A 23,080-nucleotide genomic window follows, 5' to 3' on the forward strand; every position below is an offset into this window, starting at 1 on the left:
TTATCACACTTGATGAAAACTTAAACAGATTTTTTATACTACAAAAATTATAAACAGTTAAGATACCAGAGATACCGTAAGTATGCTTCCTATACTTATCATGACTACGGAATTTTCATCGTATTTGATGATTTGCCTTCTTTATATCTATGGTCAGCATTTTTATCTCCAGTATGTGACGAATAGGAAGCACCGCCCATTAATCGACGTCTGCATCCTGATGGTTAAGTTTCTGTATGTAAGCTGGTATCTGTGAAACAACTTAACTGAAACTGCACGCACATGTTTGCTGTGATGGTATGATGCGCAATGCACAGGTTTCATAACTCTTGAATTTTTAAACAGTCGTGCCCGTTTTGAACATAGCAATTTTGCAGTATTGAAACTAGAAGCCTCTCCAGGGCCTCCATAGGCGTCATGCAATATGAAATCAGCAAACAGTGACCTTTTTTATTCTGTAAAAAGAAAGAATGAATAAGATTAGAAAGCAGGACACTATGATGATATGACGTGCAATGCACAGGTTTCATAACTCTTGAATTTTTAAACAGTTATGCCCGTTTGAACATAGCAATTTTGTAATATTGAAACTAGGAGCCCCTCCAGGGCCTCCATAGGTGTCATGCAGTATGAAATCAGCAAACAGTGACCGTTTTATCCTGTAAAAAGAAAGAATGAATAAGATTAGAAAGCAGGACACTATTGCACGCCAGTATTCTCCCCCAACTTTGTATTTTCCACAATTTAATGTAACCTACTTTGCCGTTATTTCCGTTGTTTATTACTATTTTCTCAGGAGAAGACCAGTAGCTGAAACCGGATAGAATATAAGTAAATTGTTAATTGGCTACATTTAAATTAGAAAAGAATTTCAGTCTGAAAATTGCTTATTCGTGTATAAGTTAAATAAATATGAATGACACTGGTTTAAAAATCACATTCAGTACTTAAATTTCTATCTGTAAAAACCCTCAAAACAAAACCAACACTACTGTTTATGAGGTATCATTCACAATACAACACATTTGCAAAAATGAGCCAGAAGTTCAAAATGTGCCGGTTGCATAAATCTTTGGCTAGACATACAAGATAAGGAAAAGCATGTCGGAATTTCTCAGTTGATGTTAAGACGTGTTGTGAGTTGGTTTAACTACCGATTTATTTTAGAGTTACTCCATACTTTATTCTGAATTCTAACAATATTAGGACAGACTTTCACCTGAATTGGCCCCATGTGGTTCTGGGACGATCTGCGTATGAAATGAATTGGAACCACTGCCTTACCCTTACATGATCCTAAGAGGCGACTAATAGGGTCTTAACACTTGGTTTTGCAGTAACTGTGATTCCAACAGGCCCTACGTGAAGTTATCGAGTAAAGAAAAAAGTTCATTCACGAACGTCTCTCTTCCTTTCTTTTTTACTTCTAACTCACATTTATGTCTTAGATTGTCATTTGCTGCGTAATAATTTACCACGGGACTGCATTTGTCAAGAATAATGAAAGGATTTATGAGGGTGCTAGAAGACTTTTACGAGAAAGAAGTGGGAATTAATTACCATCAAATCATAATGGATGCACAGTTATGTTCTTAAATAATACAAGGCAAGTTTTCTCAACACCAGCCTTAAACCGAGGATGCTTTTATTTTGGTGGCTTCCAAATGAGTATCTCTTATACTAGCTTTGATTTATCTTATTAAATAACCTGACAAACTGGCAGCAAAGCTCCAGATTCTGTCGTGAGCAGATACCATTTTACAAACAACATAAGAAAGTATTGTGACTGATAATCTTCGCAGATGTCTCGGAAACAAACTATATGTCTTTTGATATAATTTTTTTTTTTTTAAATTGACCTTAGATATTAAAATTATTTATGAAATGGTTGAATTTTATAGCCAAAATCTAACACTTATAGAGAACTAATTAGAATTGTTTTTATTATGTATATATAGTCTGGAAAGATTTACAATTGAATACAACACGATTACCAAAATTTTACTTTAAATAGTTGAACCTTAATTCTGTCAATTTAAATTATTTCTTTCACCTAGTTTTATAACTCCGATGACACATGTGAAGTTTCAAATCAATATCTGGATTAGTTTTCGAGATAGAAACTTGCTCGCAAAACTTTATCCAGGAGTTTTTAAGTCCAAAAGGGGACATAATTTGCCCCAGATATATGTCTTGATACTGTGAGGTTGGTTATTGACCTAAAAAAGTTTCAATGCTATACTAGTATAGTTTTAGATAATAGCTATATGTACCAGTATACATATTAAGTTAAGCCAGGATTTTCTAATTCCAAAGGGGGACATAATTTGACCAATAAGCATGTCAGAGTTATGGGACTTGATGCTATCACCTAGTTTATAAACCGAAGACACGTGTGAAGTTTTAGATCAATATCTGCGTTAGGTTTGGAGATAGTAACTTGCATGTAAAACTTACCAGTCCAAAACGTGGCATAATTTGGACAAAATACATGTCATAGTTGACCCAGTGGACCTAGAAAAAGAAACAAGTTTCAAAGCTATATGCCTTTAAACGATCGATATACGAACTTGCATGCAAGGTGTGACGCCGACGCCAAGTTGTGTAGAATAGCTCGGACTACTGTTTAACGTGGGTAGTTGACGAAAGTCCGCACCTGGAATGGACGGAACAACTTATTTCCAGCCGAGCCCATGGCAGGCGTCATATTTACCTCCCCAGCATCCAGTCTAGGCCGATATAGCTGAAAACAGTACAAATTTAAGTAAATCACCCAGCACTGAACACTAGTCGGGATATCAGCCACGACTGGGAATCGAACCCGAACCGCTGACGTTGCAGTCCGACCTGATAACCATTGCGCCACTGACTCCCTGTGGATGTATGGCCTACGTACAATACTACCTAGTTTCAAACTTTACCGAAATTCATCTAGGCAAACTTTCTGATAAAATTTTATGTAGATCAGTGCTGGAGTGCACGCCAGGTTTGACTTATTTCTCGATCCAAAATAAGTTTAAATAACCCAGAATTCAACTTGAGCTAAATTTTGTGAAGGCAAACATTCTACTTTTCATGTAGACCAGACTTAAAAAGTTGGATTACCAGATAAAATAATTGTAAGAAATAACTCGTCCTGCAGGACTAGCGACTTGCAATTGTTAGTCGTCCGGCAGCACACTTCGCTAGTCTTGCAATTGTCGAATGTTCGACGACATTTATACAAACTGTGAATCGATGTACCGGTACAATATGTTTTAAATCGGCACATGCACCTGCAAGTACCCATTCGCTTCCTGTTTCATTTTAGATGCGTCGGGAATAAACGGCCAATAATTGGGCCAGTTCGTTTCACTCAACCCGGGGCACGCCGGTCACGTGGCCGGCAAGAAAAAAATCTCGCCGGTTTATTAATAAACGAACGTTTCGGCGTACGCCGGCCACGTGAGCTGCAAATACAAAAAAAAATGGAAATTTATGATTTTCTCTTGTGGCATGTTCCAAATAAGTTAGCAAATAGTTCTTGCGGTATGTTTCTACACCTACTGGTACCCGATTTTATATCGCGAAAATATATGATTTGCCGCTTTGCATATCTTGCAAGACCGGCGCACATCGGCGTACGCCGGATAGATCCGGGCAGTGCCGGTAGCCAAACGAACGCATAGCCGGTTGCACGCGGCGAAACGGCGTACGCCGCAAAAGCGAAACGAATTGGCCAATTATGACTTTGCGGCAGCGTTACATGATTTTTTCAGTCCAGATGGTCTGATCAAATAATTCTTTCACTGAATTGCTGGTTTCTACGGGAAAATGCACTCGTCCTGAAGGACGTTATAATAACAGAAAATTCCATTTGTCATCGGGCCTTTTCTACTCGTCAATACGGCCCTACGAGTGGAATTTTGTTTTCTGATTACATTTCATCTGACCAATTATCATGTTAATCGGATAAATGTAACCTCTAGCCTAGTGACTGTTTGAAGATTTGACCTTGTGACCTTGTTTTTGAACCAAAATTACTTCAAATTGATTTTCGTAAAAACAAATTTTTCTGCTGGCATCTATTTCATCTTCATATAAATACTAAATCATCACTAATGTATCAAGACTGTCATCAAATTGAATTTGTAAAGACAACCACCTATATACAAGAGGGCCATGATGACCCTGGATCGCTCACCTGAGTTATATGAGCTACATGTTTCAAAAGTCAAAATGATGCTAAAATATTAAGAAAGTAGGTCAGTAGGTCACATTGACGGTCATTGAAAGTCAGTTTTGAGATCGGTGTGCAAAACTGTACATGTCATCCAAATTTCAAGGCTGTATCTTAAAACACAAGAAAGTAGGTAAGTAGGTCAAGGTCATAGTTAGGTGACCCTTATCATTTGGGGTCATCAGGTAATTATAATTAAACAGTCTAGGAAATATGATCTGGTAATATTTTAAGTGTTTTTTCCTATATAACTAATATAACAAGTGACCTCTGGGGCGGGGCCTCTTTTCATCCCAGGGGCATAATTTGAACAATCTTGTTAGAGATTCACTAGGCAATGCTACATACCAAATATAAAAGGCATAGGTCTTGAACTTTCAGACATGAAGACTTTTAAAAAACTTTTCCTATAGAAGTCTATGTAAAACTTGGGACCCCCAGGGCTGGGCCTCTTTTCGTCCCAGGGGAATAATTTGAATATTTTCGGTAGAGAACCACTAGGAAATGCAACAGACCAAATATCAAAGGCCTTGCAATTTCAGGCAAGAAGATTTTTAAAGTTTCTTCCTATATAAGTCTATGTAAAACTTAGAACCCCTGGGGCTGGGCCTCTTTTAACCCCGGGGTAACAATTCCAACAATGCACAAGGCAATGCTACATACCACATATCAAAGGCATACCACATATCAAAGGCCTAGGTCTTGTGGTTTATAACAAGAAGATTTTTAAAGTCTTTTTCGATACAAGTCTATGTAAAACTTGGGACCCCCGAGGAGGGGCGTCTTTTCACCCTAGGGGCATAATTTGAACAATTTTCATAGAAGACCATTAGATGATGTCACACGCCAAATATCAAGGCTCTATGCCTTGCAGTTTTGGACAAGAAGAATTTTAGTTTTTTTTCTATAGAAGTCTATGTAAAACTTAGGATCACCGGGGAGGGGCCTCTTTTCACCCTATGGGCATAATTTGAACAATCTTCATAGAAGACCATTAGATGATGCCATATGCCAAATATCAAGGCTCTATGCCTTCCAGTTTCAGACAAGAAGAATTTTTAAGTTTTTCCTCTGGATGGCAACCAAAGTTCTGTGTGGAATTCAATTCTTTGAATGATTTGAAAGGGGGCCACCCAAGGATCATTCCTGTGAAGTTTGGTGTAAATCTGCCCAGGTGTTTTTAAGAATAAGACATCAAGCAGTCACAAAAGTTCACCATGAGCCTTTGGCTCAGGTGAGCTAAAAAGACAACAAAGAGCTAATGAAACTAAACTTTATTTAATAACATTTCATTAATAAAAATACAAAACAATTATCAACAATACAACTTTTGATAGTAAAAGTCTGATTAGCATACAACTGTAAATTTGTTTTATTTTGATTGAGACATTACACTACTTGCAGGCTTGTGCTACTGATGAAAACTGTCATCATTTTACTGCTATGAAGAAAGTTTTATACTACTTTATTAGAAGTAAGGTGGGCTGTGCAAAGTAAGCTTTTCTTCTTGTTTGAAATGGAGAAACATGTTCCAGTGTAACCAGAAAATATGTAGTCTAGGGAAAAACATGTTCCCGTGTAACCAGCAAAAAGGTGACATTTGTTGAAACATGTTCAAGTGTAAACAGCAAATATGTAGTCTAAGGAGAAACATGTTCCAGTGTAACAAGAAATATGACATTTAGAGAAACATGTTCCAGTGTAAACAGCAAATATGTTGTATAGGAAGGAACATGTTCCAGTGTAAACAGCAAATATGTAGTCTAGGGAGAAACATGTTCCAGTCTAACCAGCAAATGTGACATTTAGAGAAACATGTTCCAGTGTAACCAGCAAATATGTTGTATAGGAAGAAAAAAGTTCCAGTGCAACCAACAAATATGTTATATAGGGAGAAACATGTTCCAGTGTAACCAGCAAATATGACATTTAGAGAAACATGTTCCAGTGTAACCAGCAAATATGTTGTATAGGAAGAAACATGTTCCAGTGTAACCAGCAAATATGTTGTATAGGGAGAAACATGTTCCAGTGTAACCAGCAAATATGTTGTATAGGGAGAAACATGTTCCAGTGTAATCAGCAAATATGTTGTATAGGGAGAAACATGTTCCAGTGTAACCAGCAAAAGTGTAACCAGCAAATATGTTGTATAGGGAGAAACATGTTCCAGTGTAACCAGCAAATATGTTGTATAGGGAGAAACATGTTCCAGTGTAACCAGCAAATATGAGATTTAGAGAAACATGTTCCAGTGTAACCAGCAAATATGTTGTATAGGAAGAAACATGTTCCAGTGTAACCAGCAAATATGTTGTATAGGGAGAAACATGTTCCAGTGTAACCAGCAAATATGTGGTATTGGGAGGAACATGTTCCAGTGTAACCAGCAAATATGTTGTATAGGGAGAAACATGTTCCAGTGTAACTAGCAAATATGACATTTAGAGAAACATGTTCCAGTGTAACCAGCAAATATGTTGTATAGGAAGAAACATGTTCCAGTGTAACCAGCAAATATGTTGTATAGGGAGAAACATGTTCCAGTGTAACCAGCAAATATGTTGTATAAGGAGAAACATGTTTCAGTGTAACCAGTTAATATGTTGTATAGGAAGAAACATGTTCCAGTGTAACTAGCAAATATGTTGTATAGTATGAAACATGTTCCAGTGTAACCAGCAAATATGTGGTATTGGGAGGAACATGTTCCAGTGTAACCAGCAAATAGGTGGTATAGGGAGAAACATGTTCCAGTGTAACCAGCAAATATGTGGTATAGGAAGAAACATTTCCAGTGTAACCAGCAAATATGTTATATAGGGAGAAACACGTTTCAGTGTAACCAGTAAATATGTTGTATAGGAAGAAACATGTTCCAGTGTAACTAGCAAATATGTTATATAGGGAGAAACATGTTCCAGTGTAACCAGCAAATATGTGGTATTGGGAGGAACATGTTCCAGTGTAACCAGCAAATAGGTGGTATAGGGAGAAACATGTTCCAGTGTAACCAGCAAATATGTGGTATAGGAAGAAACATTTCCAGTGTAACCAGCAAATATGTTATATAGGGAGAAACATGTTCCAGTGTAACCAGCAAATATGTGGTATTGGGAGGAACATGCTCCTGTGTAACCAGCAAATAGGTGGTATAGGGAGAAGCATGTTCCAGTGTCACCAGAGTCTAGGGAGAAACTTGTCCCAGTGTAACCAGCAAATATGTTGTATAGGAAGAAACATGTTCCAGTGTAACCAGAAAATATGTGGTATAGGGAGAAACATGTTCCAGTGTAACCAGCAAATATGTTGTATAGGAAGAAACATGTTCCAGTGTAACCAGCAAATATGTTGTATAGGGAGAAACACGTTCCAGTGTAACCAGCAAATATGTTGTATAGGAAGAAACCAGCAAATATGCTGTATAGGAAGAAACCAGCAAATATGTTGTATAGGAAGAAACATGTTCCTGTGTAACCAGCAAATAGGTGGTATAGGGAGAAACATGTTCCAGTGTCACCAGCAAATATGTAGTCTAGGGAGAAACTTGTCCCAGTGTAACCAGCAAATATGTTGTATAGGAAGAAACATGTTCCAGTGTAACCAGTAAATATGTTGTATAGGAAGAAACATGTTCCAGTGTAACCAGCAAATATGTTGTATAGGAAGAAACATGTTCCAGTGTAACCAGCAAATATGTTATATAGGGAGAAACATGTTCCAGTGTAACCAGCAAATATGTTATATAGGGAGAAACATGTTCCAGTGTAACCAGCAAATATGTGGTATTGGGAGGAACATGTTCCTGTGTAACCAGCAAATAGGTTGTATAGGGAGAAACATGTTCCAGTGTAACCAGCAAATATGTGGTATAGGGAGAAATATGTTCCTATGTAACAAGCAAACCTATGATAAATATAGAAGCATGTTCCTCTAAAAGAGTCTTACAAGTGGTAAAAGGAGACAGGTTCAAGTCTATCTATCAACTATGAAGTATAAGGAGAAGCATGTTCCACTGTAACCAGCAATCATGCCCTATATGAAACTTATATCAGGGCAACAATTATGTATGTGGTATATAAAAGAAACATGTGAAAGTGTTAGCATTAAACATGTTGTACAGAGGAAATACTTTACAACTTAACCATCAAATATGTTGGGGAACATGTTCTAGTGTAACAAATAAACAAATGGTAAATGGAGGAAATATTGTTCATGGGAGACATAATATCAAATAAACCAGCACAAAATGGGATATTTGTGCTATGTTACAGCATAACAGACAAACAACATGTTACAACGTAACCAGCAAACATGTGGTAAATAAGGAGCATGTTACAATTTAACTGGCAAATATGTGGTTTAAAGTATTTGTTGATAGATTCTCACAAAAATTTCCAAGTCTCGATAGCAAAAATGCTCCAACTTAGTCATTTCATAATTTTAAAAATAAACTGTATCCTGCATTTTCATGTTAATAAAGCCCTGGAATAAGTATCAGTAATGGCTAATATGTATTGACACACATGCTTTTCTTTATGTATAAAACTGTCAAACAGTAGCTGCACAATGTTAAGATAAAATAATAACTAGGGCCTAGCAAACTGTTTGGTAAATCAGTTTACATACATTTTGAAATGACATCATCAGGGTGGCCAGTAAGATGAGACTAGAGGATGGTTTTTATCTATATTTCAAGGCACATTGATATTAATGAAAACAATCACATCATTTAAAAGGAAATATTTCAAAAAGTCTATTTTCTATAATAAAACCATTACGGTAGTTCTGCCCCTACAACGCAGAAATTGAATGAATGCTGATTTTTCAAAACTTAATTCAGAATATACTGAGAAAATTAGACAAATAAAAAAGATAGGAAGGTTGCTTTGTTTTTTGCTAAACTGATTTGAAAAACTTGGACCTCACAATTTTTTTTAATGGGAGTCCATGGGAAAATCACAACTATTATAACATTTTCGCAAATAGAAATTTTTCTACGACAAAGCTTTAAATGAAACTTCTCACAGTCTTAAATCAACATATGGTCTACAATGTGATGAAATAAAATGTTCAGGTCATTGTGTTTTTATTTGAGATTTTTGACCATGATTAAAGTGAACCCACACATTTCAAGCTAATTTTAAGATATTATCTTGTAATAAATTATCTAACAAATCAGATGTTTTAATTTTATATTTTAAATTAAGAAAGATACCAGTGCCATTGTAATAAATTTACTCACTGTTTGCCATCAATTCATAAAATCATTTCATTTCCGTACGCCAAATCCAGGCTTTTCTACTTTTTCCAGATAAATGATGATACGCCATCACTTCCGGTTTATCAGACATGCAGAACTACCTTAACTTCAAATTCTATAAAAATATCAAAAACTTGTCATATACACAAAACAGACATTATACTGAATAATGAATTATGCTAATTAAAATAAAATAAATATGGGGCATATTTCAATTTTTGTACACAGTATGTCTGCACATTTTATTGAAATGTTTCTTTATATAATTATATAAGCTTTAACCCTTTGCCTGCCGGCGGCAAGTGATTCTGCCTATGCAACAAATGCCGACCAAGATCAGTCTGGACTTCTGTGCGGTCTGATCATGGTCGGCACTGTTCGCCATTCAGTCAGTATCGTTTTGGTAAGCATCCCTTTTAACAGTTAATGGTACTGTCCAAATTGAAAGATGGACAAGTTTGTTATAGAAATTTAGCAGGGCAAGGGTTAACAAGAGCTGTCTGTTGATTGACTACTCGAAGCATTGATAGACGTAAAGGGTCAAAATATTACCAGAGATTTTCAGGCAAAAAAAAAGATAAGACAAACAATATACCTGCATTTGTGGATTTGGATAATTTTGTCTTGCTCTATATGGCAATGTGTGACCATGATGTTAAGCAAGTGTTCAAAGTTTCAAAGCCATATACAAAATAGTTCAGACAAAATATGGAATGGTATGCGAAACTTAACTGTTTTCTATGTCAAAAAAGGGTCATAACTGAGCATAAGTTCTTGTCCTAGTAATGTAGTCTTGCCTTAATATGTAGGCTATGATGGCAAAATGGTCAAAGTTTCAAAGCCATATGACAAATAGGTTAGAAAAAATATGGACTGAAAAACTTAATTGATTTCCAAGTCCAAAAAGGGCCATAATACAGCCAAAATAGTTGACAGAGTTATGTACTCTTGCCTACAGATGGGAGTCATGATGATAACACGTGTTCAAAGTTTTAAAGCCACATGTCAAATAGTTTTGACAGAACATGGACTTGTATGAAATCTGAACCATTTTCCAAGTCCAAAAAGGGCCATAATTCAGCCAAAACCCTTGACAGAGTTATGTACTCTTTCCTACAGATAGAAATCATGATGACAAACAACTGTTCAAACTTTTAAAGCCACTAGTCAAATAGATTTGACAAAACATGATAACAGATAGAGACTGTCTAACACTTTACACAAAATGTGAACTGGTACGAAAACAAGAGCTGTCTGATGACAGCGCGCTCGACTATTCGAAGAATTGATTGAAGAATGGGGTCAAAATATTTCCACGGATATTCAGACAAAAGAAATAAATAGATCAGACAAACAATGTTCCTGTATTATTTTGATTTCGATAAGTCTTGCACTAAATGGCAATATATGAGCCAATTTCAAAGTCCAAAAAGGGCCATAATTCAGTCAAAATAGTTATGTACTCTTGCCTACAGATGGAAATCATAATGATAAACAAGTGTTCAAAGTTTAAAAGCCATATGTCAAATAGTTTTGACAAAACATGGACTTGTATGAAAACAGAACCAATTTCAAAGTCCAAAAAGGGCCATAATTCAGCCAAGATACATGACAGAGTTATGTTCTCTTTCCTACAGATAGAGACTATTAAACTAAACAAGTGATAAAAGTTTCAAAGCCATATGTCAAACACTTTACAAAAAATATGAACTGGTACGAAAAACTTAACCAAGATTTCTAAGTCAAAAGGGGCCATAATTCAGCCAAAATCCTTGATGGAGTTATGTACTCTTGCCTATAACTGGACATGGTGATGATAAATAAGTGTTGAAAGTTTCAAAGCTTTATCTCAAAAGACTTTGTCTAAATATGAAGTGGTACGAAAAACTTAACCAAGATTTCTAAGTCAAAAGGGGCCATAATTCAGCCAAAATCCTTGATGGAGTTTTGTACTCTTGCTTTATCTCAAAAGACTTTGTCAAAATGTGGACTGGTACGAAAAACTTAACCAAGGTGTGACGCCAACGCCGTGGTGAGTAGGATAGCTCTACTTATTCTTCGAATAGTCGAGCTAAAAATTAACTAAGATTTCTAAGTTAAAAGGGGCCATAATTAAGCCAAAATCCTTGATGGAGTTATTTCCACTTGCCTAAAACTGGACATGGTGAATGTTATAGAAGTGTTGAAAGTTTCAAAGCTAATTATCTTTAAAGGCTGTCAAAAGGTGGACTGGTACGAAAAACTTAACCAAGGTGTGACGCTGACCCTGACGCCAACGCCAAGGTGTATAGGATAGCTCTACTTCTTCTTCGAAAAAAAGTATCCAACAGATTATAGTGGACGCAACTTGACCCCGATGGTTGACCTTTGCATTATAATACACAATGAGGCACAACCTATTATTGAAAAGGAGTGTACGTAAAACACGAGCTGCACGAGAAAAAGGAAATATAAATTTGTGTAAATATAAATTAGTGTATTGGAAAGTTTTAACTGATCAAATGTAAGTGTATATACTTTGATACTGCACTGTATACAAACTAATTCCATAAAATTATACACGGCCACCCTAAGCACCCTTGATTTCTATAATGAAATAATCGATATGAATAATCAGCCTAAGGTCAACCATCGCGGTCAAGTTGCGACTACTATACATGTTGTTGCAATTACCGTATAACCCCGTATTAACGCCCCCCCCCCCCCCTCTAATTAACCCCCCCCCCACGTTTTTTGGGGAAAATAAAAAAATCTTACCTTCAAAAATTGGTCCTAGATCCAACACAATAATATCCAGATAATAACAATTCCATAACAATACAAATGAATTTCAAAAAAAAAACACACTTTATTAACACAAACTTTTAAACACGTCAACAGGCATGGCACAAATAAACCAAATAAATCTACTGTGTGTAAGTACTGAGTATGCTACGTGCAGGTAAATCCACATAAACATCTGGGCTATAAACACTACAGTATTGATCGAATTTAACTCGGATCACGTCACTCAGCGCGCGACTTTACACAGATTCCCAGTACGATGACGTATCGGGTTAATATGTCAGTGCATGAATTGGGATGAACAGGGGGGCGTTTATACGAGTTACTGACATTGTTTGGATCAAATTTTTCGTAAAATGCATCGCCCCCGGGGGCGTTTAAACGGGGTTATACGGTATGTGTATGCTTAAATATTCTTGCAAAAAGTGTCTCTCCCAAACAATTATTCAATGTTATCTAAATGAACACAGATTAATAAAATTTCGCATCATTCTGCCATCTTGTCATACTACTTTATGAGCAATATTTTGTATTTATAATAACTTAAAGTATGCTGATGGATCTTTTAATTTATTGCATTCAGAAAATTTCTCTTTGTCTATAAAAGTATAACAACTGATTAACAAAGAACATCAAATTTAACACAAACAAGTAAATGTAAAATATCACAAAAACTTTCTATCAGACATTGTGACTAAGAAAGTGTGTTTTGTCCAAAAAAAAATCTTGTAAAACAAGTGTACAATATCAATTTATGTCACTCCTAAATTTCCCTGATAAAAATGGTAATAATGTTATCTATATCAGATTCTGTTGATAACCCAACCTGTTTTTCCGAAGATATACAGGGCTCAAGTTTGGTTCAAATCTTAGGGAGATTTCTTCATCAAGTTTATTTAGCGAAGTGGATTGACCTAAAATGTTGACATGCTTGCAAACTGTCAAAAGGCCAATGGTCAAAATTTAGTGGATAAAAAAACTGTGCGAACTGAATTTTTGATGTTTGGGTTGGACTTAGACACTCTGAAGTGAATATTTTGCTCATTTGCCCCCTAGCTCAAGCCCTGACTGTTTTACTAAGCCACTTAGGTGAAACCTGGCAAAAAAACAATAAACATATTTATACAAATTAACATCTTTAAAATATAAACATTTCAGAAGTTTTTGCTCTATGAGTTCTTACTACTGCCTATGTACACAGACATTTCCTTTTAACAAAAATCTTTGATAGCAGTTTTTAACCAATTTGAAAAGTTTAACCAAGTTTGCATTGATAACTTTGTAGTGTTTTCAATTATTTAAAAAAAATCTCAACTGTGACAACAGAAATTTCATTCAAGTAAACATACAACACTGACAATCCTATTAAAAGCCAAACAATGCACATATTTACTGAGTGTCAGGAACATAGAAACAACACGTTTCTCTTTAAGTTATATTAAATTCACAAGAAAAACCATATTGTACTACCTTTTCCGGTGGGCAAAAAAGCTCTCGTAAGAAATGTTTCACTTGCTGAAAGCTAATGGCAACGGTTGTTAGCTAATGGACAAAAATTCAAAAACCAAAAACGAAAGCCTCAAAATTCTTTTACATTATATCAGGGTTTCAGAAATCTGCAAATTTATTGGTAGCTCATTGGGCTACCAAAATTTTAATCTGGTAGCCTGGACATTTAAGTTTATTGGGCAATGGCCATTTCGGTTTATTTACTATGTGCTTCTATACTACAGTGGATGGACTGATTAAATTATTAGAGGTTTCACAATTTTAGCCATATGCACATTGTTATAAATTTTGTTCTCTTAAATAGCAATTATCATTACTCCTTTTTCTCCTTTTAAAAGATAAAACCGGTACATGTATTTAAACTGAGAAATATTATCAGGAGTACTCCTGATAGTTATTGCAACATGGCAATAAATAGAGAACGCAAATCAATTTTTATAAACTTGCAAATTCCTTAGAGCTGTATGAATTGTAATTTATCTGAAAAATTTTTAAAGTTGACATAATAATTCTGTCTGATTCTAAACATCTGTCTGGTTTAATAAACGGACTAGAACCGCGTATATAACGTCACTCAGATTCTTGGCACTGTGTATTCACTTATCCGAATTTATGTTTGTCCAAAATTCTGTATACTTTCTGATATTTTGCTAAATCATGGTCGATTTTTTTGCATGTTAAGCAAGTATTTAAATCGAAAAGCATAAACAATCAGTGTAGGCACTAAACTGCCTCAAAATCAAACATCTGTTCTTTCTGATCGCTTGATAAATATTGAGGTCAGCGAAACCGAAAGTTCACTTTGGCAGGTGGCGCTAAAATGACGTAATTTTAAGACTGGTTTGCATATTGTTTTAAACAATACCGATCAGCAACTTTGGTGTTACTGGATCAGTCTAAAATCACTCGTGCACGTTTTTGTAAATGCTTGCGGGTACGATTTAACGGTTAATTGTTTGCCGATTATGACAGAATAGGTGATAATAATTAAAGCCTTGGGTGTGTATCTCTTGATAAACAAGGGGATTATAGACAACTATCAAAATTATATTTGAAGACTAAATTATTGATTTCCGGGCTACTCGATACGAAGTTTCAAGGTAGCCCGGCGGGCACGCTCTGAAAAAATTTATTAGCCCAGCAGAATTTTCTGGTAGCCCCCGGGCTCCGGACATGGGATTTCTGAAACCCTGATTATATCCTATTTTTTTAAAAGGTTTTAAACTGTCAATTTTTGTAAAAAAAAAATACAAGAAATGACAACTTTAAGGTCAAAATTCATAGAATATTTTTATATGACTTTGTAATTAATAAACCATATGTAAGTGAACTGACAGACTTTGCAGTATTTATTTATTTATCACCTGCTGTCAATTCTCTTGTTCTATTTTAATATTACTGTATCTGTTCTTTTTTTAGCTTACTTGATACCTGATATTATGAGGCCATCAACAGAATATAATCAATGATTTAACGTCCAGATATGCATGTAAGATTCAGCTACAATATGAAAGTAAGTACCTGGCTATCAATCAAAATATCAATTTACATGACTTGTACTGAACAGCAGCTACCCTGAGTCTTTGTTTCAACATAGCAAAATAATCAACTCTCTAACAACCATATAAACAAGAGCTGTCGGAGGACAGCAACGCTCGACTATTCAACAGCCTTGTCAATTGAATGAAAACAAAAGTTGAAAAAGGGGCATAATTTTGTAAAATGCAAAGTAGAGGTATTGAACCTCTGTACTGCATGTCATATCATGACAGTGAACAAGTGTGTGAAGTTTCAATCCTTTCCAATTTGTGGATACTGAGATACCAGCTTACATACAAAAACTTAACAAAAAACTGCTAAGTCAAAGGGGCATAATTTTGTAAAAATGCCAAGTAGAGTTATGGGACCTTCCCAGTGCATGTTAGATCATGACAGTAAACAAGTGTGTGAAGTTTCAATCCATTCCAATTAGTGGATACTGAGATATCAGATTACATACAAAAATTTAACCAAAAACTGCTAAGTCGAAAAAGGGGCATAATTTTGAAAAAAAAGAGAGTAGAGTTATGGGACTTGCTTAGTGCATGTCAGATCATGATAGTGAACAAGTATGTGAAGTTTCAATCCATTCCCATTAGTAAGTACTGAGATACCAGCTTACATACAAAACCTTAACCAAAAATTTCTAAGTCGAAAAGGGGCATAATTTTGTAAAAAAGCAAAATAGAGTTATGGAACCTGTGCAATGTAGATCAGTTCATCACAGTGAATAAGTGTGTGAAGTTTCAATCCATTCCCACAAGTGGTTACTGAGTTACCAGCTTACATACAAAACCTTAACCAAAAATTTCTAAGTCGAAAAAGGGGCATAATTTTGTAAAAAAGCAAAATCGAGTTATGGAACCTGTGCAATGTAAGTCAGTTTGTCACAGTGAATAAGTGTGTGAAGTTTCAATCCATTCCCACAAGTGGTTACTGAGATACCAGCTTACATACAAAACCTTAACCAAAATCGGGACGCGGACGCCGACGCCGACGCATGGGCGAGTGCAATAGCTCACTATTCTATGAATAGTCGAGCTAAAAATATTTCTGCCCAGCATGGAATGTAATGAAAAACTGAAAAGTTAAATTTTACTGTTCAGGATCTAGAGGAATTCTGCTGTATTTTCCCTTGTTTGTACCAGATGTAACCTGGAAGTATCTGCGACTGAAGAGATACAGCACTGATATTAAGATGACAAGTCCAAGGCTGAAGAAAATCATACCAAACACAGGTAAGGCAGTGGGAGCGTTGAGCTCTACAGACTGGTCAAGATGGACGTCCAACATCCAGACATCATCCAAATAGCCATCTTTACCATTTGCATCATGTCCAACTCCCCCAAACAGGTAGAAATTATTTTCTTGCTGCCAAACCACACTCTCACATCTTGATCCTGGAAGATTGTTCTTTGAACTTTGACCTTTTTTTCCAAATTTTCCTTTCTGGTCACCAGCTTTTTCACCTCCTTTCCAAGTCCACATGTTTGTGTTAAGGTTGTAAAACCAAATATCTGACAACAACTTTGAGTGTGCAAACACTGATAAAGACGCTTGAGAGTTGTCGATACCATCTCCCCCAAACATCCAAAGGTTTCCATGAGTGTCAGTCCATGATGAAGCCCGTCGTCTGCAACCTGGATTAGATCTGGTGGATGCCGAACCCAGGTCACCAAACTGAGTGGCAGTATTGCAGACTTTCTGGGGGCCTGTATAATACAACCATAAATCCTGCAGTTTATCATACTCCCAGAGATCTCCTACATTCCCTATCATCATATGCTTGGATCGCAAGTTATTTGCTAATATGTTACCACCGAACATAAAGAGCCTATCATCTGATACCCAAGTTGTGGCTCCTGATCTTCCACTGGGGTAATTTAGATGCTTTACAAACTCATGATCAGCAGGAAGCTCTGCTGATGATTCTGACTGAGTCCATGACAATGTTGATAAACTAAATTTCCATAAAGCATGATGTAGTCCACTGTTTTCATCAAAACCACCAAAAATAAACATGTCCCCACCAGTACACCATACTGCCATGTCTCCTCTAGGTGATGGCCCCTCTGTCTGGGTGGAGTTACTTGCAGAAACTCTGTTACGAAAATCTGACAACGTATACCATTTACTATCTGGAATATAGAAAATCCAGGAATCACCAAGAACTTTCTCTTCAGGACCAAGCCCTCCAAACAATACAAAGTAAGTTTCAGTCACCCCACACCCAGCAGCCAGCTGGCGAGGACCTGGAACATCTTGCCTATTCTCTGCTGAACCATTATGAACCAAACTCCAAGACATTTTAGACATACTGTATTTCCAGAGGTCATTCCTCAAACCTGGCTGGCTATTTTCAACATGAAATTCTCCCCCAAACATCCAGATAGCCTGAAACAAAAAAATATCTGTTTACTATATCAGAATCATAAAACTGACTGCACTTAACTATAGGTAATAATGGTTTCTGATATAAAATGAAGTATAACTTTGTTCCTTATTCACATTCCTGCACTACATAAAGTCATATTGAAACTATGATATGCTTTTCAGACAGCGTAATTATTCAAATAATTGCTTTAAAATGTCTCTTTCAAACACAAAAATAAAGTGACTTATCAAAAATAAATGTGAAAAGCAAACGTAATAAGAGCTGTCAAAGGAGACAGTGCACTCGACTATTTCGATGCTGGATAGTGAAACTGGGCACATCTGAGGAGGCTAGAGCTGTCACTGGAGTATTTAATGACTCCAATGTGGATGAAGATATTGGACAATAGCTAGAATCTGTGTCGAAAGTAGTAAGTGATAAGAGAAATAAAGATAAAGTGTATCAAAACATTAAGTAAGTATAAATCTAAGCAAAAGGGGGCATAATTCGTACTTTGGTGATTCATGAAATATTGGTGCAAAAGTGATGCACCTTGTGTCATATGATGTGGAACAACTATTTTAAGTTTGAATCAAATCCATTTAGTAGTAACTGAGATATAGACAGTGAAAATACATCAAAATTAGCTTTAAATTCTAAGTAAAAGGGAGGCATATTTCATGAAAAATTGGTGCAAGAGTTATGGACCTTGTGCCATACGATGTGAGTGATGATGTCAAACAATCGTCTTAAGTTTGAACCAAGTCCATTTAGTAATAACAGAGATAGAGTGAAAGTACACCAAAACTTTAACCTGAAGTTCTAAGTAAAAAGGGGGCATAATTCATGAAAAATTGGTGTCAGAGTTATGGGCCTTGTGACATATGATATGTGTGATGAGGTGGAACAACTACTTTAAATTTGGATCAAATCCAAGTAGTAATAACTGAGATAGAGTGAAAGTGCACCAAAACTTTAACCTGAAATTCTAAGTAAAAAGGGGGGATAATTCATGAAATATTGGCATGGGCGTTATGGCCCTCCTGCCATATGATGTGGGTGAAAATGAGGAATAACTATTTGAAGTTTGAAACAAATCTATTAAGTAATTATAGAGATGACAAAAAAGTGAAAGTGTAAAAAAATCTTTTACCAAGGTGGGGATGCGGAAAGACGCCGACGCTGGGGTGTGTAGGACAACTCTCCATATACTTCGTATAGTCAAGCTAAAAACCAAGAGCTGTATAACACCCTATAAGACTCATTTATTATATATCAGAAAAAATTAGAAAACATTTTGTAGAGTCTTGATCTAGGTTTTTAACAGTTCTAACCAAACTGTGTTTTCATACTTTCCCTCTTTTTGTATCTTGTGAGCAATTATATAGCGGGACCCAATTTGTCCAGTAACAATTGGCCACCTGGTAATTTCTATCTTCCCGATCTTTTCTGTTAACTTGTTTCACAAGCACTTAACCCTTATCATGATAAACATGATTGATTCGCCATTCAGACAGTAACATTTTGGTATGCACCCCTTTTAACAGTTAATGGTACTGTCCAAATTGAAAGATGGACAAGTTCATTATAGAAATTTAGCAGGGTAAGGGTTTATAACATACCATTTGGTTTTCCTGTTCCCAATATGCTGCACCACTTCTTCCTCCTGGGTTGGATTTAGTTGCACTAACACTTGATCCTTCAGAGCCTTCAATCCAAGTCCATCTAACATCTAAAAATAACAACTGAAAATTAATACGTAACAAGAGTGCCAGAATGTCACAATATACGCCCGTCACAGCAAATTTCTTTACTCTAGCACCTGTATTTGCAAATGGAATTTTAATTTTGTGGTTGTTTAGTAATCATTGTAAGCCATTTGTTTTTCTAAGTCCACAAAAAAACTCCTTACCAGGTAGAGATACCTTAAAATACACCTAAAATTTGAAAGTAACATCTATGTTGTACCACAGAAAAGTGGTCTTGTTTTTTCCCTACGGTCAATTATAAAAAAGTTACAATATAAGTTATTTATAGTTACAACTAAGGGAAGATAATCTTACAAAAAAAAAAAAAAAAAAATCCAAAAATTTTTTTCAAGTCCACACAAAAATCTTTACCAGGTAGAGATTGGTCAAAAAACACCTCATAATTGGATGTAGCATGCATGTTGTACTACAGAAAAGTGGTCTCGATTTTTCCCTATGACTAGTAATGAAAAAGTTACAATATAAGCTATTTATAGTAACAACAATGGGAAGTAATTCTAAAGAAGGGAACTGCGTATGACACTTCGTCTCATGATGGTGTATAATTGTGCCAAGTTACATCAAAATCCCTCCATGCATGAAGAAGAAATGCTTCGGACAAAGTCATTCTTGTATCTGACCTTTGGCCTCTAAGTGTGACCTTGACCTTTGACCTAGGGACCTGGTTCTTGCGCATGACACTCCCCCTCGTGGTGGTGAACATTTGTGCAAAGTTTTATCAAAATCCCTCTATACATGAAAAAGAAATGCTGCGGACAAGGTTTTCATTCTTGTATCCTTTGACCTCTAAGTGTGACCTTGACCTTAGACCTAGGGACCTGGTTCTTGCGCATGACACTCCGCCTCGTGGAGGTGAACATTTGTGCCAAGTTATATCAAAATCCCTCCATGCATGAAGAAGATATGCTTCGGACAAAGTCATTCTTGAATTTGACCTTTGACCTTTAAGTGTGACCTTGACCTTAGACCTAGGGACCTGGTTTTTGCGCATGACACTCCGTCTCATGATGGTGAACAACTGTGCCAAGTTTCATCAAAATCCCTTCATGCATGTAGAAGATATGCTCCAGACAAAGTCTGTGGACGCCGCCCGCCCACCTGCCCGCCCGCCAGGGGCGTTCCCATAATACGTCCCGTTTTTCAAACGGGCGTATAAAAGTAGACAACAGACAATGAAAAGTATATCATTTTGGCCAAATTCATCTTTTTTCATACAGTCAAGTTTTCATAAAGAATTAATTTTTCTTCATGTATGTCACACATACTCTCATGGGATACATTTGTGGCATGTAATATTAGAATCCCTTCAAAGATGACAGTATTATGGAACAGTCTGTATAAAAACACTACTGTTGTTTGATTTCCAAGTGTGACCTTGACCTTTGAGCTAGAGGTCTGGGTGTTTTGCATGACATGTCGTCTCATTATCAGATAAATTTGTGCCAAGACATAACAAATTTTTTCAACACTGACAAATTTATGAACCGGACAGGAAAACAACACTATTGACCTTTGACCTCTAGGTGTGACCTTGACCTTTGGACTGGGGTCTGGGTGTTGTGCATGACATGTCACCTCATTATCCGATACATTTGTGCCAAGTAATTTCAAAATCCCTTCAAGAAAATCAGTGTAATCAACTGGTGAGGAAAAGAACATTACTGACCTTTGCCCTCCAAGTGTGATCTTGACCTTTCAGCTAGGGGTCTGGATTTGCGCACAAAAGTGATGTCTCATTATGGGGAACATTTGTGCCAAGTAATATCAAAACCCCTTGATGGGATGTTGAGTTAAAGACTGGACAGGAAAAAAGCCTTAATGACCTTTACCTCCAGGTGTGCCCTTGACCTTTGAGTTAGGGGTCCAGGTCTTGAGCATTGTGGTAACTTAAAAAATATATTTTCATGCACAGTTCGCCATGATAAAACAAACAGAGACTATAATACAACCAACCACAGAGTACAGACAAGATACAACAGACTTGGTGTAGCACCTCTGGTTCAGAAGTAGGACTTTTCAGAAATTATTTCTGTGTCAAAAAATGAATACAAACAAGTGAACGAAGTATTGCCATGAAATACAAAGTCCCCTACTGCAAGGCACCTAATTTTCTCTACTGTAGTATAACATAATGAACTGATATCTGTCAATAATGTATAAACAATATTGTACTATATATATACAATATGTTATAACAAAACACTTGAATTAAAATTTGTATATATAAAAACCCATAGTTGTTTTCATATAGCATTTTTTGGCCAGTTATCAAAAAGGTATCATATAAGTTATTTACAGTAAAAAAAAAAAGAAATCTATATAAGTCCATATAAAACTCTTTACCAGGTAGAGATTAAAATTGGATGTAACATGCATGTTGTACCACAGAAAACTGGTCTAGATTTTTCCCTACTGCCTGTAATAAATAAATTACAAAATAAGCTATTTATAGTAAAAACAAAGGTACATAATTCTAAAAACATGGGTGCCTCATGGTGGTGAACATTTGTGCCAAGTAACATCAGAATCCCTCCATGAATGAAGAAGAAATGCTCCGGAATATGCCATTCTAGAATTTGGTATTAGACCTCTAACTGTGACCTTGACCTTAGACCTAGGGACCTGGTTCTTGCGCACAACGATCCGTCTCATGGTAGTGAACATTTATGCCAAGTTACATCAAAATCCCTCCATGCATGAAGAAGAAATGTTCCATACAAAGTCATTCTTTTATCTGACCTTTGGCTTCTGTGTGTGACCTTGACCATCGACCTAGGGACCAGGTTCTTGCGCATGACACTCCGTCTCATAGTGGTGAACAGTTGTGCCAAGTAATATTCAAATCCTGTTTTGCATGTCAAAGTTATACACCGGACAAGAAAAATGTCCAACTGACTTTTGATCCCCCAGTGTGACCTTGACCTTTAAGCTAGGGTTCTGGGTTTTGCGCATGACATGTCGTCTTATCATGGGGAACATTTATGCCAAGTAACTTTAAAATCCCTTGATGGATGACAGAGTTCAGGACCGGACAGGAAAAAAACCCTATTGACCTTTGACCTCCAATTGTGACCTTGATCTTTGAGCTAGGGGTCCAGGTTTTTTGCGAAAGACAAGTCAACTCATGATGGGGAACAGGTGTGCTAGGTAATATTAAAATACCTTCATAGATAGCAGAGTTATGGACCGGACAGGAAAAAAGCATGTTGCCCTTTGACCTCCAATTGTGACCTCGACCTTTTAGCCAGGGGTCTGTGATTTCCGCACGACATATCGTCTCATCATGGGGAACATTTGTGCCAAGTGATATTAAAATCCCTTCATGAATGACAGAGTTATGGACCGGACACGAAACAGACCCTGTTCATGCCTTGTTAACACCTGACTGCCAAGTGTGACCTTGACCTTTGAGCTAGGGGTCTGAAAGTTGTGCATGACACATCGTCTTATTATGAGGTACATTTGTGCCAAGTAATATTAAAATACCTTTATGGATGGCAGAGTTATGGACCGGACAGGAAAAAAGCCCTGTTGACTTTTGACCTCCAATTGTGACCTTGACCTTTAAGCTAGGTGTTGGGTTTTGTGCATGACACGTCATCTCATCATAAGGAACATTTGTC

At 36.5% G+C, this 23,080-nt stretch overlaps 1 protein-coding gene across 1 annotated transcript in view; it reads right to left on the reverse strand.

Annotated features, from left to right (window-relative positions):
- The window catches only part of LOC123543598 (uncharacterized), a 57,337-nt gene extending 37,794 nt beyond the window's left edge, over nt 1–19,543 (reverse strand). The window contains exons 1-2 of the mRNA XM_053542513.1: nt 19,311–19,543; nt 12,240–17,708 (exon numbers count right to left, since the gene is read on the reverse strand). Coding sequence (XP_053398488.1) covers nt 16,410–17,708; nt 19,311–19,313 — 1,302 coding nt within the window. The 5' untranslated portion in view covers nt 19,314–19,543 and the 3' untranslated portion in view covers nt 12,240–16,409. The remainder of the gene's footprint in view (nt 1–12,239; nt 17,709–19,310) is intronic.
- Nucleotides 19,544–23,080: the final 3,537 nt, after the last annotated feature.

This window comes from Mercenaria mercenaria, chromosome 1 (genome assembly GCF_021730395.1).
Source record: "Mercenaria mercenaria strain notata chromosome 1, MADL_Memer_1, whole genome shotgun sequence".
Lineage (NCBI taxonomy): Eukaryota > Metazoa > Mollusca > Bivalvia > Venerida > Veneridae > Mercenaria > Mercenaria mercenaria.